This window comes from Cavia porcellus, unplaced genomic scaffold (genome assembly GCF_034190915.1).
Source record: "Cavia porcellus strain 051 isolate PalLab524CR breed Dunkin Hartley unplaced genomic scaffold, mCavPor4.1 scaffold_23, whole genome shotgun sequence".
NCBI lineage: Eukaryota > Metazoa > Chordata > Mammalia > Rodentia > Caviidae > Cavia > Cavia porcellus.
This window is the reverse complement of record NW_026947506.1, coordinates 54,387,967-54,400,503: the sequence shown is the minus strand read 5'-3', so window position 1 is coordinate 54,400,503 and position 12,537 is coordinate 54,387,967. Positions and strand designations below refer to the sequence as shown.

General features: G+C 52.3%; 1 protein-coding gene across 5 annotated transcripts in view; it reads left to right on the top strand.

The window, feature by feature from the left end:
- The window catches only part of Ogdh (oxoglutarate dehydrogenase), a 62,819-nt gene extending 50,550 nt beyond the window's left edge, over nucleotides 1-12,269 (top strand). For all 5 annotated transcript variants that reach the window (XM_005001921.4, XM_005001920.4, XM_063234395.1 and 2 more), the window contains 13 exons: nucleotides 4,093-4,272; nucleotides 4,611-4,763; nucleotides 5,476-5,578; nucleotides 5,704-5,832; nucleotides 6,033-6,183; nucleotides 6,343-6,470; nucleotides 6,550-6,728; nucleotides 6,901-6,972; nucleotides 8,077-8,205; nucleotides 8,795-8,867; nucleotides 10,906-11,069; nucleotides 11,157-11,311; nucleotides 11,393-12,269. In XM_005001921.4, the coding sequence (XP_005001978.1) occupies nucleotides 4,093-4,272; nucleotides 4,611-4,763; nucleotides 5,476-5,578; nucleotides 5,704-5,832; nucleotides 6,033-6,183; nucleotides 6,343-6,470; nucleotides 6,550-6,728; nucleotides 6,901-6,972; nucleotides 8,077-8,205; nucleotides 8,795-8,867; nucleotides 10,906-11,069; nucleotides 11,157-11,311; nucleotides 11,393-11,513 (1,737 nt within the window). In that variant the 3' untranslated portion in view covers nucleotides 11,514-12,269. The remainder of the gene's footprint in view (nucleotides 1-4,092; nucleotides 4,273-4,610; nucleotides 4,764-5,475; nucleotides 5,579-5,703; nucleotides 5,833-6,032; nucleotides 6,184-6,342; nucleotides 6,471-6,549; nucleotides 6,729-6,900; nucleotides 6,973-8,076; nucleotides 8,206-8,794; nucleotides 8,868-10,905; nucleotides 11,070-11,156; nucleotides 11,312-11,392) is intronic.
- Nucleotides 12,270-12,537: the final 268 nt, after the last annotated feature.

Here is a 12,537-nt window from a genome sequence, read left to right as displayed (position 1 = left end):
TGTCAAGTGCCCCTCTGGTTCCTGATTTGGGACTCATACAGCTTGTTGGCTTCCTGGTTAGCATGGCTGTAGGTTGTCTTCTTTCTCCCTGGAAGCAGTTTGGTCTCCTTGCACTTCTGTTCCCCATTTCTTTCATTTCCTTCTACTTCCTTTGGATTTGGTCTTCTCTCTAGTTTTGTGGGTCATTGATTGGAGGCTTTCCTCCTCTGCAGTATAAACAAAGAACATTACCATACAAATAAAGGGTAGGACTTGTTTGTTCAACTTCTTTTGGCAAAAAGTCAAGCATTTCCATCCAACTTGAGTGAGACTGCATCTTAGGATGCTGCAGTGTCTGGAAACATGCAAGAAGGATGTGTAGGGAGGGGATGAGGGTCAGTGTCAGGCCCAGGGAGAGATTTCAGCAGCATGAGAGGAAGACCCACAGCCAGGGCTGTGGCTGTGTCCAGGAGTGCTGAGACTCCTCCTCCCACTAGAAAACTAGTGAGCGGACTACTGTGAGATGGGGGCACCCTTTGGGGCCCCAGACTGGCAGTTCCACTTAGCATGTCTCTTAGCACTGAGGGTCTGCTAAATACCTGTCCCACCACATCCATGTGTGCACGTGTGTGTGAGTGCGTGTGCGTGCATGTGTGCACACACATGTGCACACGTGCCCTGTGTGTATGTGCTAAATGACCTGGGAGGTCTGCAAGGCACCAGTAATCTAGGTCTGGGGTGAATGCTGACTCAGTTGCCATTATCCCCCAGGTCATGCAACCCAGTGTGCCTGAGATTGTTCAGCCTCCTTTGAGTTTGGAATCTGTGTTTCATAATATTCACTGCTGGGTTTGACTCTCTAATCTTGTCTTCAGCCAGTATGAGAAGGAAGGTTGTTTGCAAGCATGTTGACATAAATATGGAGTTCTTAGGCCTCTCTAAAGAGTAGTTCTGTTAATATTTTTTCTTTTTCCCTTGCAGTGTGGGGCTCGGAACTCACAGCCTCAGATATTAATAGGACAGTGTGCTACTGCCCAGCTCACCCCACCAATTTTTTTCCCTTTTCTCCTTTGACTTCCTGCTTGTGAGGTGGTACTAGAGCAGGAATCTCCATCGTAGGAGGCTGCTTTGCAGATGCTCTTCTCTAAACGCAAACCTAGAAACTCTCCTTGGAGAAATCTTTTCTAAAAAGCCTATCAGATACTCAATATTCTTGCCTACGAATATTTGTCAAGGGGCTGGGGATTTAGCTTAGCGGCATAAGCACCTGCCTTGCAAGCAGGCGGTCGTGAGTTTGATCCCTGGTACCAATTAAAAAAAAAAAAAAGAATATTTGTCAAAAAAATACTTGTCAAAACTGTAATTTGTGCTACCACAAAATAAGAAACAAGTTGGATATCCAACAGTACAAAAACTTTTGTGTGAAATTCGGCAGAGCCTCAGGATGAGATATAGAACCATTAAACTGCTTATTCTGGGAAATAGTCACAGTACAGTAAATAGGAAATGCAGGCTATTCCTGCTGCTGCTGGGAGTGTTAGTAAACCACTCTCAGGAGCAGTCTAATAGTAAGTGGAAGGTCTGCCACACTCCTGTTTTCCCTTCTTAGGAGCAGCTGCACATAAACTGTATGCAGGAGAAAACCTGCATAGGAACCTGCAGAGCTATGTTTGTTTGTTTGTTTGTTTGTTTGTTTCTTTCTTTCTTTCTTTCTTTCTTTCTTTCCTTCCTTCCTTCCTTCCTTCCTTCCTCCCTTCCTTCCTTCCTTCCTTCCTTTCTTTCTTTCTTTCGTCTTTTTCCTTTTTATTGGTACCAGGGATCGAACTCACGACTGCCTGCTTGCAAGGTAGGCGCTTATACCTCTGAGCTAAATCCCCAGCCCCAGAGCTATGTTTTTATGGGAAACTAGCTGGATGCCTCCCAGTAGGCACTCTGATCAGTACCTGAGGGTTGCACTGGTGGATCCCTCCGGCTGGCCTAGGGGGAGAAGAGCTGTGTTTCAGTGTGTGTGCCTCGAATAGGGATGTTGAACAAAAAACAGGCTGCAGAAGATCTGCGGTGTATCAGGATGATACTGTGTATGAGGCACACGGGGTATATGCCTTAAACACAGGGAAGTACACCAGGTAGGTCAGTGCCCTGAAAAACCAAGGAAGGCAGCACCATCATCCACATGAATGTAGGCAGTTGATAGAAAGTGTGTGGCCTGTGGTCAGGTAGTGGTGTTAGGGGTGTCAAGTGCTGGAGGCTGAGCTGCAGTCTGGGAAGGAAGGGAGCATCTGCAGCTGATCCCAAACGGTGCGTGTGGTGACAGAGTGCATGGGAGAGCTGAGGGAATCAAGCAGAAACCGTGTGGGAGCGCTTCCCGCCCCTTCCAGTTTCATGTGTGAAATCAGATCAGAATTTAAAGGGCGCCTATAAAAAGCCTAAGAAGAGGGGCTGGGGATTTAGCTCAGCAGCATAAGCACCTGCCTTGTAAGCAGGCAGTCATGAGTTTAATCCCTGGTACCGATAAAAACGAAAAAGACAAAAAAAAAAAAAGCCTAAGAAGATACAGTTGGTGAACATGAGAAAAACCAAGTAGCAAGAATGAAATGTCCCATAGTTTTTGGGGAGGAAGGCTCTGGCTCAGGCTTCAGCAAAAACATGTACCAAGGACTAGAGATATAGCTCAGTGACACAGAGCGTGCCTGGGATGCACGAGGTCGTAGCGTGCCTGGGATGCACCAGGTCGTGAGTTAGATTCCCAGTACCAAAAGTAAGAGTTGAGCTGGCATGGTGGCACATGCTTGTAATCCTAACACGAGACTGTGGCAAGAGGATCGTTACAAGTTTGAGATGCAGCCTGAGCTACAAAATAAGCTCAAGGCCAGCCAGAACTGCAAAAGCGAGACCCTGTCTCAAAAAGACCAAAAAAAAATGTATACCAAGAGCCAGGCATGATGGTGCATGCCAGGAGGGGCTGAGCCAGGGGGATCACACGAGTTCAAGGCTAGCCTGGTCCACATAGCATAGTGAGACCTGTCTCAAGAAACCAAAATAAAAAGTACCAAGAAAGGCTCAGAAGCCAATGTAGGTTAACTTCAGATTTCCTCATGTTAGGTGATGTGGGGGGTTGATTATACAATATTATTACCAACTTTATATTTACAGTAGTTCATAAAAATTTTAATAGCTGGGCAAGAAGACATATGCCTGTATTTCCAGCACTCCAGGAGGCTGATGCAGGAAGGATTGCAAGTGCAAGCTCAGCCTGGGAAATTTAAGTCCTCTTCTCAAAATTAAAAGGGGATGGGGACTGAGGATGTAGCTCAGTATGAAGGCCTTGGGTTCAGTCCCCAAAATCTAATATGAGATTTAAATGTGGTCATAAAATTATGAACATACAGTGACATTTTGGTACATCTGAATGGAGGAGTATATTAAATCTTTCATATTTCCAAAGAAAAAATGCTCACCATATAAGAATACAGAATTATAGAAATAAGGTCCCGGGACTGGGGATTTAGCTCAGCGGCATAAGCGCCTGCCTTGTAAGCAGGCAGTCATGATTTCAATCCCCGGTACCGATAAAAAGGAAAAAGAAAAAGAAAAAAGGTTCCAAGCTTTAAAGATACATGCATATACATGTATGTATATTTATGCAGGTGTACATCCTAAAGGAATAATCTGGAAAGGGAGCGGCAAGACATTTGTACTATAGCCTATAATGAATTACAGATGACTGGGCTGGGGATTTAGCTCATCAGCATAAATGCGTGCCTGGCAAGCACAAGGTTATGAATTCAATCTCTGGTACCAGGGAGAAAAAAAAAAAAAGCATTACAGATGACTAATTTTTATGCTGTGTCTTCCATATTCTCTATGTCAAACGTAATTTTTAAAAATTTTTTTTATCTTTTCTGGTACCGGGAATTGAACTCGTGACCTCAAGCTTGCAGGGCTGGTGCTTATACTGCTGAGCTAAATCCCCAGCCCTCGTCAGTGAATTTTTGACATCAAAATAATGAAAATCAGAGGAAGAAATAGGCCCATGTGGCCACCTGGGGCCCCTTGGCCTAAGCAGCCCTGCACCTCCCCTGCAGGCCCTTGTCACACTCCTGTTCCTTGCAGATCGGCTTCACCACAGACCCCCGGATGGCCCGCTCCTCCCCCTACCCCACTGACGTGGCCCGCGTGGTCAATGCCCCCATCTTCCATGTGAACGCTGATGACCCTGAGGCTGTCATGTACGTGTGCAAGGTTGCGGCCGAGTGGAGGAGCACCTTCCATAAGGACGTGGTCGTCGATCTGGTGAGTGGTGCTAGGGGTTCCCACCCGCCGCCCATGTGCCCTTGGTAGTGTGCAAGGTGTTCTCTGGCCAGGAGCCCTGGGCTGATGAGAGCCAATCAGGGGCCCTGCTGACCCCACAAAGGATTGCCTGGTGAATCAGGAGGTTGTACCCCGAGACTGCTCTGCTATTGCCTCATTTGATAATTGCAGCCGCACCACCACCGGGTGAGGGAGGGAGTCAGACCCTAACTCAGAGGACTCATCTTGCATGAAGACAGGCCCAAGGCTTGTTCCTCGGCGGTGTCCCTCCCCCAAAGCCTGCCGCAGACTCTCATGCTGTCTGCCGGCCTGCCATCCAGGTGTGCTACCGGCGCAATGGCCACAACGAGATGGACGAGCCCATGTTCACACAGCCGCTCATGTACAAGCAGATCCACAAGCAGAAGCCAGTGCTGCAGAAGTATGCCGAGCTGCTGGTGTCACAGGGCGTGGTCAACCAGCCTGAGTACGAGGTGTGTCCTGACAGCCTTTGCAGGGCCAGGGGGACCAGTGAAGGCTGCTCTCAAACCAGTCCTTCCATTAGGATGAAGTATGACAGCTGTGACATTTCAGTGCATGACTTCTTAAAGGGTCAGGGCTCCCAAGAGGCTTTGTAAAGGAGGTGGGCCTCCAAGCAGTGTTTGTGGGAAGAAAAGGTGTCCTGAAGACAAGGTAGTAGCTGCCCAGCAGTTTTTCTCAGTTGCCACAGATTGTGTGCAGGCAAGGGGTAAGGGCTAGGTCGCACTGGGGAGGGAAGGGCCCAGTGTGCTGTGGACAGGACATCCTGGCCAGGTGAACAGAAGGTTGTGCAGGTTATGAGGAGCTACATGGAACATGGCCAAGGCTAGAGTCCCCTGGGCAGGGCCTGGAGACAGCGCTGAGTAGAGAGTAACAGAGGAACCAGAAGAACTCAGCCCATTCTTAAGATGGAACATGGGGCCAGGGATTTAGCTCAGCATGTACAAGGTCATGATTTCAATCCCCAGTACCAAAAAAAAAAAAAAGAACACAGGCCAGGGCCTCCGACTCAAAGCAGCACCTCTCAAGAACCTAGATGAGGAAGAAACTCAGGGCCCAGACGCAGTGGCAGAGGCTTCTCGCAGGTTTCAGAAAGGCTAGGTGTGGCGGGCTTGAGGCCAGGTGACCGTGCTATGCTTGGGTGGCCATGGCTCCTTGTCCCTCCAGGAGGAGATCTCCAAGTATGACAAGATCTGTGAGGAGGCCTTCACCAGGTCCAAAGATGAGAAGATTCTGCACATCAAGCACTGGCTGGACTCCCCCTGGCCTGGTGAGCAGACCCTGCTGTGAACCCCGCAGGCACACTCCCTCCTCGGCTCCCTCTGTGACTGAGGCCTGTAAGGCAGAGGCCCTGCCCCTGGCATGTGGCCCACCTCAGCCTGTGCCTGCTCCTAGGCTTTTTCACCCTGGACGGGCAGCCCCGCAGCATGTCTTGCCCCTCCACCGGCCTGGAGGAGGATGTCCTGACGCACATTGGGAATGTGGCCAGCTCTGTGCCCGTGGAGAACTTCACTATCCATGGAGGTAACCAGGCGCACTTGACCATGGAACCCTGCAGGGGCCCCTCGTTGAAGGCCACTGCCCCTCACAACCTGTAACGAGGTCTCAGCTTGCTGAGGCACGGAGGGGGAGACTAGGATGGGGGATCAGCTCCATCTGGCCCCACTGCCTCCTGGTGGTGAGAGCCGTGCCAGCCAGGCTGCAGCACTGTGTGTGCCCCACAGGCCTGAGCCGGATCTTGAAGACACGCAAGGAGCTGGTGAAGAACCGTACTGTGGACTGGGCCCTGGCAGAGTACATGGCTTTTGGCTCGCTCCTCAAGGAGGGCATCCACGTCCGGCTGAGTGGCCAGGACGTAGAGCGGGGCACCTTCAGGTAAGGAGCAGAGAGCCCCACTCACCCTTCAGAATCACAGGTGCAATGAGCGAGTGGCTCTGTGCTACTTTGCCAGGGGGTGGCTGGGCCCCAGGGGCAAGATTGCTGCCCTCTCTGTGGAGAGCTGGGTCTGCTGACTAATCCCACTCCCATACCCAGCCACCGCCACCACGTGCTGCATGACCAGAATGTGGACAAGAAGACCTGCATCCCCATGAACCACCTCTGGCCCAACCAGGCCCCCTACACCGTATGCAACAGTTCCCTGTCGGAGTACGGCGTCCTGGGTGAGTGCCGTGGCCCACGCACGCTGCTCCTCTGCCTGCCGCTAGTGTCGAATGTGTCTGTTCTCCTGCTCTGCCGCAGGCTTCGAACTAGGCTTCGCCATGGCCAGTCCCAACGCCCTGGTCCTCTGGGAGGCCCAGTTTGGTGACTTCAACAACATGGCCCAGTGCATCATCGACCAGTTCATCTGCCCAGGCCAGGCCAAGTGGGTGCGGCAGAACGGCATCGTGCTGCTGCTGCCGCATGGCATGGAGGGCATGGTGAGCTCCACCCCAGGCTGCACATGCAGTGCTCATGCCCTATGCTTTGCGGGTGGAGGGGAGGAGTGTGCATTATGCCGAGGGGAAGAGAACAGGAAAAATAGGAGGATGGGAGCACCGCCCTCAGGCGCCCAGCCGGTGCAGCTCTGCTAACCTGTGTGTCCACTGCCAGGGCCCAGAGCACTCTTCCGCCCGCCCGGAGCGCTTCCTACAGATGTGCAACGATGACCCAGATGTCCTGCCGGTGAGGACACAGTCCCTTCCCTTCTGGAGCCTGCAGTGCAGCCTGCTGATCACCCCAGAGCAGGACAGTCAGGGGTGCAGGAAGCTAAAATGAGACTTGTGGGAAACTACTCCAGTAACTCCCCTTTAATGCAAAACAATTGCTACCCCGATTTTGATTATATGGAGACTTATTTCCTTATTGATATGTGGTATTTCCTTCTCTCTCCAGTTGGCTCTAAGCATTGTAAATAAGGTGGAGATTCTGATGTGTAATCTCTAAAGCCATCAGACAATCTATTTCCTCCAATAGTGCTCTCTATAAAAGATATGAGCACAGTCAGATGTTAGAACCAACAGCTCCAGGAGTGTCAGCTGAGTATAACCTCGAGGTAAAGGCTGACTCCCCAGGGCACAAAAATTTACATATCAAAACCGAAGCAACAGCCTCCTAAAACAATTCAGCTGCTACCTTAATTGAATTATGCAAATTGACCCTTGTGCATATCCTCATCTCTACATTTTGCAGAGATGCTTTTCTCCCCACCTGCCAGCCAGCTCAAGTTATGCAATTCCCACCACACTCACTGTCACTCATCCCTGAGCCACCCCCCTTCTTCACAAGATAAATTCTGGGAGAGGCTAGGATCAGGGCCTTTGTCCACACATCCTCACAAGGATTGGATTTAGGACCCCTTGGCTGCCCTAACTTGGAATATGTCTTAATGTCTTTACTCTCATTGTGGGTTTCATTGGAGGTGGTAGATTGATTGGGATTCCAATAATGTCTCAGTGGGATTGTAAATACAACTTTTTAGATTGTGAGGAAGACTACAAAGGGGATTATAATACTTGGGTGACTGCACACAATATTTGGGATTACAGTAGGGCTCCTTTCCCAGATATTCCTGTGTCACTCTGCAGCAGGCCCTAGGGGACATTGTTGCTGCTCTGGTTCAGGCATAGGCCTCAGGGGGAGAAGGCTTCCGGCAACTTTAACCATGCTCAGTTAATTAAGTGTGTAAATAAGCTCAAAGGAAATGATTGGTAGTCTGTAAGGAAAAGTAGAATCGGTTAGGCGGGACTGAGGCACCGTCCCCACCTCTGCCCGTCCTCCTTGCTGCAGGACCTTAGGGGAGCCAACTTCGACATCAGCCAACTATACGATTGCAACTGGGTGGTTGTCAACTGTTCCACGCCTGGCAACTTCTTCCACGTGCTGCGCCGGCAGATCCTGTTACCCTTCCGGAAGCCGGTCAGTGCCCAGGGCCTCCCCCATCCTGTCCTCAGAATGAGTCAGGTGCCATGGGCTCTGCTGGCTTAGACGGCATCTGCAAAGGGACATAGACAGGATGTGATGTCGGGGAGCCCGGCCCTTCTGCTGCCACCAGAGCAGCACTGCTTGTTGCTGTGCTGGTAGACATAGCTGCCTGCAGTGCTGTGGGAAGACAGCAGTGTTAGCAGGGAGTCACGGGGTACAGTACCAGGCCCGGGGGGAAAGGTAAGCCCGTCAGCCGGGTGTGAAGGACAAGTGGGGAAGACGAGCGAGGAGGGGCAAGAGCCAGCCTGCTGTCCGGGACACCACAGGCAACAGGCCTTGGCCATGCAGTGATGGGGTGAGGGGACCTTTGTGCCAGCACCACCAATGGGGCTTGGCAGGCTCGGGCAGCCCTGCAGGAGTGGACACCTGCCAAGGGAAGGTGACAGCAGATAGACAAGCTCCATCCTTCTCTGCCTCTCCTGAGTGAGCCCTCAGCAGGAGTCGGGGAGGCAGCACACCCTGTCCAGGCCTGAGTGAGGTGGGGCAGACCTGGTCGTCACTGGGAGACCATTCTGTCTTTCAGTTAATCGTCTTCACCCCCAAATCCCTCCTGCGCCACCCTGAGGCTAGAACCAACTTTGACGAGATGCTTGCAGGTAGGTGGAGGGGCCATTATCTTGGCGGAGGGTGGCAACCTGGGTGCTTGGCTGCCTCTCAGGCTTGCATGTGTGCCCGCCCTGTCCATGGTCAGATGTGGGATGTCGCATTTGGGCCTCATACAGGCAGTCAGAAAGTGGAGGTTCTGGAGCATGTCCACCTTTGGATTGCAAGATCAGGGCTGTGGGACCAGCATCTGGCCCTCTGCGGGGCTCCTTTTGCCCTGGGTAGGGCCCCTAAGGCCGACCTACACACAGAGAGCCAGTCCTGTGCACACTGCATGCTGTCTGCATCCTGGATCGGTGACCATGCACAGTGCTTCCTTGTTTAGCTCTTGTGTGCAGCACTGTTGGAGCGTGGGCCTACAGATGGCTCTCAGGTCTCTGTGTCCAGTTCTGGGTGTGTGACCACAAGCGCAGTGGCTGGACTGTATGCTAATGCTATTTTTAATTTTCTGAGGAGCCGCCAAACTCTTCCACGGCAGTTCTACACAACGGTCCAGCCTCCACATCCTCAGCAGTTGCAGGCGTGCGTGCGTGCGTGTGTGTGTGTGTGTGTGTGTGTGTGTTGGGTTTTGCTTTGTTCTGTTCTGTTTTATTTGAGCCTGGGTCTCACTCAAAATGCTCCCTCAGCTGCCCAAATGCTGGGCTCACACGTGTGGGCCAGCTCACCTGGCTGTGGATGTTTTTACATAGCCATTCTGTTGCCATTAAAGTGGCATTTTGGTGTGGTTTTAACGTGCATTTCTCTAATAACTAGTAGCATGGCGCATCTTTTCATGCATTTTTTGACCACTTGTATGTCTTTGAAGAACTATAAATCCTTTGCCCATTTCCAAGTTGGGTTGGTTTTTCTTGCGTAGTTTGAAGTTAGTATATTTGGCTCATCAGTCCTTTATAAGGCCTGATGTGATGGTGCACACTTGTAATCCCAGGCATCTGGGAGCCTGAGGGAGGAAGATCACTATGAGTTCAAGGCCAGCACAAACTGCATAACAGACACTGTCTCAAAAAGACCCCCCCAAAAAAACCTTTATCAGATTAATAACAAATGTTATCTCCTGTTCTACAAGTTGCTTCATTTATTTATTTTTTGAGAATGTCTTGTGAAGTTTTGCCCTGTTTTGTTTTGTTGTGACACTGGGAATTGAATTCACACTAAGCTACATCCCCATTCCTCCCCCCACCACCACCCTAGTATCAGGGATCAAACTTATGACCTCAAGCTTGCCAAGAAGGTGCTTATGATGCTGAGCTAAATCCCCCAGCCACCCATTCCTTTTTGTATTCTTTATTTGAGACATAGTCTCACGAAGTTTGTAACTCATCAGGCAGACGGTGCTCTCCTGTCAAGTGGCCCTGGTGCGCTGGTGGAAGTCCACCTGTCCTGGGCTCTGTTCTCCCCTGCTGGTCCATCTGTCCGAGCCATTGCCACGCTAGTGTGATTCTGGGATTTGGGGCAAAATACTGTATCGCAGAGGTTAAGGAGGATGCCCTTCCTACAATCTCAGATCTTCCATTCCAGACACAGCCTGTGTTTAGCTTTTGTTGCTGTGGGGTTAGAGATGGAACACGACCTTCATGGGGAGCTGCGTTCCTGGCTTTTTCCATATTTTATCCCAGGACTGGGTCTCAGCTTACCGCAGAGCCCAGGCTGCACTTGAGCCTGAGATCCTCCTGCCTTGGCTCCTGGGCACTGGGAGCACAGATAGGCACCTCCAGGCCAGGCCGAGGCTTCTGATGTTTGTGATGCATTCTTTAGGGTTCTCTGTATAGGGTCGTATCACCCATGAGCAGTGGTTATTTCTCTTTCTTTTCCATGTTCATATTTCTTTTTACTGTCTCTAAAGGTGAATGGCCAGAGTAGGCACTCGCCTGGCTGCTGGCTTCGCAGGGACCAGCAGCTTCTGGTCTCAGTGCTACACTTGTCCATGCAGCCCTAGCCCTACGTGGTGACCTTGGGGCATTCTCATCACTGGCTCTGTTCCTTCCTCTTGTTACCCCATGTGAGCCAGCCTGGCATGGTCTTCTCTTGCAGGGACACACTTCCGGCGGGTGATCCCAGAAGACGGCCCCGCGGCGCAGGACCCAGGTCGGGTGAAGCGGCTCCTCTTCTGCACCGGTAAGGTGTACTACGACCTTACACGGGAGCGTAAGACCAGGGACCTGGCTGAGCAGGTGGCCATCACAAGGATTGAGCAGGTGAGGGCCAAGCGTCACTGCCCAGCTACACTCTAGAGAACCCCTCCCCGAGGGTCCCCTCCTGACTTGACCCCTGTTCTGTCCCAGCTATCGCCATTCCCCTTCGATCTCCTGTTGGAGGAGGCGCAGAAGTACCCAAATGCTGAGCTGGTATGGTGCCAGGAGGAGCACAAGAACCAGGGCTACTACGACTATGTGAAACCGCGGCTGCGGACCACCATCAACCGCGCCAAGCCCGTCTGGTGAGGCTGAAGCCTGCAGGGATGGGGGGTGTCGGTGGAGCGCACTCGGTCGCTGCCCTCATCATCCACATCCCTGCTCAGGTACGTGGGCCGTGATCCCGCCGCTGCTCCGGCCACCGGCAACAAGAAAACCCACTTGACAGAGCTGCAGCGCTTCCTGGACATGGCTTTCGACCTGGACGCCTTCAAGAAGTTCTCCTAGATGCCCCAGGCGGGCAGGCGGTGGGGCCCCACCGCACAGAGCCCTGCTATTCCACTAAAGCATCAGCCTCAGGCGCCCCTCACTGCACTGCTCTCTCGCCACCACCATCCTGCCGCTGTTGCCCCCAAGACGCTGTTGTCCAGGCTGCCCACTGCTGCCCTTAGGCTGGTGGGGAGTGGCGGGAGGATGGCTCACCCCACCTCACCCCCAGAGCAGGAGTAGGGCCCTGGCTGACTTCCCAGATCATGACCATCCTTGTCATGTGGCAGGGTGCAGACACTCCACCTGGACTGGCGGGAGGGGGGGGGGGGCGGCTGTGTCTTACTGGGCTGAACCCAAGAAGCCCCAGGGAGCCTCAGCCCGCAGGGCTCACCAGGGCAGCCTTGGTATGGCTGGGCACCGTGGCACGGGCACTGTTCCCTGACATCCTTGAGAGTCCCAGTCTGGGCTCAGGGGCAGCATCCTATGCCACCCCTGGGATCCTATAACCAGTCACCAGCTGCTCCGGCCTACCCCCCGCCATTCATCTTCCGGCTGTACCCCAGGAACACAGTGGAGATGCCCATGCATCCTTTCCCTTGCTGTGCCAAAGCAGGTCAGGAGCCGGGAGCAGGGCGGGGTGGGCCAGCAGCCCTTTGTCCGATCACTCTGACCTCCACGGAGACAGATCCGATTTATTTATTTTGGTCAAAAAGAAAAAAAAACAAAAACAACTTTGCATTGCATTGGCTTGACCCATAAACTAAGTTATCCGTGGCTGTGTGCAGCTGTTCTGTGTCTCTGCCTCCTCCCTCATCTCTCGAAGCAGGGGTGCCTGGTGCCCATGTCTGGGAGTGGCATGTGGCAGGCAGGCACCCCCCACCAGGCCTGGACACCCCACGTGAGGGACAGTTTTGGCTCGGCCCCATTCTGCTCATGGCTCCCCCAGCACATTGTGCTGTTTGGGGTTTTCCTTCACTTCTGGTTGCCCCAGCCCTGTGCTTGTTCTTAGCTGTCTGCTCTCTTTTGGTGGGAGAGAGTACTT